Source organism: Sinocyclocheilus anshuiensis, unplaced genomic scaffold (genome assembly GCF_001515605.1).
Source record: "Sinocyclocheilus anshuiensis isolate Anshui unplaced genomic scaffold, SAMN03320099.WGS_v1.1 scaffold162, whole genome shotgun sequence".
Lineage (NCBI taxonomy): Eukaryota > Metazoa > Chordata > Actinopteri > Cypriniformes > Cyprinidae > Sinocyclocheilus > Sinocyclocheilus anshuiensis.
In genome coordinates, this window is record NW_015542351.1 from 1296222 (window position 1) to 1299716 (window position 3495).

The window sequence follows — 3495 nt, forward strand, 5'->3', positions numbered from 1 at the left end:
AAATCTCTTCATATAAACAAACTAAGGCTTTGTCTGTGCTCTTTCCATTTAAAATTAGAGGCAACCCACCACTGCATTTGAATCATGATCCAAACAAAGGTGCTGCATACATGCAACATGAGCAGTTTTAAATCTAAATTAAATTGTATAATTTCGAAATTTGAAGCAAAAACAGAATGGTTTGACTTCAGTTTTGTGTAACTATACAAACATATCTGCATGAAACAGCGGATGAGCTGAATGAGACGCAGATTCATGCTCTGCCAGCAGGTGGCGCTTAAACCGTTTCCTTGGTTTCCGCTGCAAATAAAGCAGCGCTGCACTTATGAACTTTAATATGCATTATACAGAGGCAAGATGAATAGAAAAAATACCATCTAAATTTTTCTAAAGACAGTAAGTTCCCCTCAGACATGCATTCATATAAACTCCTACCCCTAAATGAATCGCGATTTGTTTAGCATCTCAACCGATTTGAATCGTCACATATTTAAATCGATTTTCAACTGGCTTAATTTTAAGTTAATCGTTACATCCCTATAATTAAGAGATGAGACGGTAATACTAACCGTGGGGAATTGTATCATGATTTATCGTCAAACCGGTAATCGTTACATCCCTATAATTAAGAGATGAGACGGTAATACTAACCGTGGGGAATTGTATCATGATTTATCGTCAAACCGGTAATCGTTACATCCCTAACTGTCACTTTTGATTACTTGAATGCATTCTTGCCAAATAAAAATATTTAATTAAAAAAAAAACCTAGCCCCCAACTTATGAATGGTAGTGTAACTGGTTGATGTTTTCCATGTAACTAAAATAATTGGTTGATGTTTTCCATGTAACTAAAATAAAAGGGGAGTGGAAACTGGAGCTTTCAAGAGGACACAAAATCAAGATCATATTTTTGAGTCATGAGCTAAACTTCAGAACTCAATCATTTAGACCAAATCACTGGGGAAAAAATCATTCATAAATCAAATCGCTAAGTAGAGCAATGATAGAGGTAAAAAATTTCAGTGAACAACTTATGTTATTCTGGATTTTGACAGCCCCAGTTCACTTTTATTACGTTGTGTTAAGTTCTCCATGGAAGAAAGACGGTCATAAGGATCTGGAATAAAATAAGGATGAGTAGGATGTTCATTTTTGGGTGAACTACTCCTTTAAGAAGAGAAAGAACATCATAATGACTCTGCTCTACAAATTTAGATGGGATGACAAGCAAGCTCTGGCTCAACCCAACTCAAGCGCTCCATTACATCGTTACCCATCACATGGGCCTCACAAATAGCAGTATGGGCTGGGCCCCGTCGCAGAACTATTTTAAAGAAGTGTGTTTGCTATGGCTTAAAGACGGAGCACTAGGGACAAACAGCCGACGGGACCAGTGTGTAGACTATCCAAAGTTCAACCTGCAAAATCATGCACTGCTCTTGACTAAACAACTTGTGTAGCTTTAATAAGGATCCATCTATATAATTTACACAGTACTATGCAGTGTTTTTATATTTAATTTGATTCTATTTCTGTATTCGATTTCTCACCTGAATAATACTGTTATATATGTACCATTGTATGCATCTGTGCTTTTTCTTGTAATTTGTTTATTTGTTCTTAGTTTATTGCTGACTGTTTACTTGTCTTATATAATGTTTGAAGTTTCTATTAAGCTAGTAGTTATTGCTGTGGTATTGAAATTTAGATTCAATAAATTCACTATTATGTACAATTTTGGTGTTGTTACAACCTTATTCATTAGAATTCAGGGTTGCACAGGTCAAAAACAACAAATATAACTTTTTGTGATTATTTTGGAAGAGCAAATAAAAATCTGAAACACTGGCCTGTCCAGACCAAAAAAATCCCAAGAAAAAAATCCTAAGCATTGAGCCGAGTGTAAAAGTAATTAATCTTTTCAGTATCAATTTTACACCATGGAAAGCAAAGAGAAGCCTAACTTGCAGACTAAACTGACCATGGTTTTAGAAATTGCAAACTGAAATGCCACAGTGTGTGAAATCCACTAAATTGTCATGGAAAAGCTGTCAGATATCTCATTAATTACCACTGTGATGATTTGTTGAAATAGTAGCCCATAAGACCGGAAAAACCAAGTCAGCAGCAGTCAGATTCTGACCATCCTGTCTGTATAGTTCCTGTCCCAACCTTAAAACAGCCCATTCAATAATATTCCCTAAAACTGAGGGTCCAGGTAATATTTAAACGTATCATGAGTGAGGTTTTATTGCTTCTGACAGCATAACCATCTTCTCACAAGAAACAGCCTTTGAGTAAACATCTGATAAATGGACTTAAAACAGAAACTATCAGCTATCAGGGTTGGTCACATGTTACAGCTGAGTAGTGAACTCACTGAAATTGGAGGCGAGTAATTGTTTAGTCTGTCTAAACCCAGTCAGCTATCTACCTAAATAGCATTTATGGCCATCGTTTATGTGCATAAAGACAGTTAACTGGGTTCTTCAACGTATAATGTCGGAGCATTTCCTCTTCATACACTGTGTAGAGTCAAACATGAGACGATTTCACAATCTCTGGCTGAACATGACCAAGCGTTTGCACCGGCAAAGACTAAAAACCTCCTTCCACCTCAGTCAACTCCCAATAAATCTCACAAGCGCCTGTTATAAAGGCGTTTTAGCTGTTCTCAGGTTCACTGGTAAACACATATGTCGAGTACAGCAATGTGCTAGGCTAACTGGCCCTTCACACTCATGCTTTAACTGACATGATGTAGCTTCTCTCGGTTTTCAGCTACAAATTTTGTCCCCAAAGACCGCAAACAGGGCTAACGCGTCAAAAAACAGCATAGGTTGGATACTTACCCATCGTATTTTCTTTGCTGATATACGCTTTGATTACTGGTTATATCAACGTTGTAATCTTAACACTCTCCTCGTCTTCCAGAATTTGCTCCTCACAAACAATATGTCGGTGATCTACGGAGAGCCGAAGGAGACAAACTTAATGACAGCGTTTCCAATTTCTGTTCTACGAAACGCTGAGCAAACGAGCAAAATGCGAGCGTATCGTCATCAGGATGTGTTAGAAGTTCTTCTTCTTCTTTTGGTTTTATGGCGGGTTGCGAACCAACTAAAACGCTGAGCAAACGAGCAAAATGCGAGCGTATCGTCATCAGGATGTGTCAGAAGTTCTTCTTCTTCTTTTAGTTTTATGGCGGGTTGCGAACCAACTTCATAGGTGCATACCGCCACCTACTGTGATGGAGTGTGAAGAGAATGTACTCACCTAAATCTTAAATTCTGTTCATTATTCCACAATTCTTAAGAAATCTCATGACTGCACTTATTTGTTTTCCTGCATTTGGACCATCATTCAGGATACTACTTAATGAAAATTCTTTAACTCCTAAGGATTGTAATTCATCTTTAAGTCGATCCCTTTCTCTTTCATATGCTGTACATATCATCATAACGTGTTCCACTGATTCCTCTGTTAAACAAA

The 3495-nt window shown here is 37.4% G+C and overlaps 1 protein-coding gene across 1 annotated transcript in view; it reads right to left on the bottom strand.

Annotated features, from left to right (window-relative positions):
• Positions 1-3066, bottom strand: part of LOC107691539 (importin subunit alpha-7-like) — a 26852-nt gene extending 23786 nt beyond the window's left edge. Inside the window, exon 1 of the mRNA XM_016490181.1 lies at positions 2856-3066. Coding sequence (XP_016345667.1) covers positions 2856-2859 — 4 coding nt within the window. The 5' untranslated portion in view covers positions 2860-3066. The remainder of the gene's footprint in view (positions 1-2855) is intronic.
• Between the last annotated feature and the right edge of the window lie 429 nt (positions 3067-3495).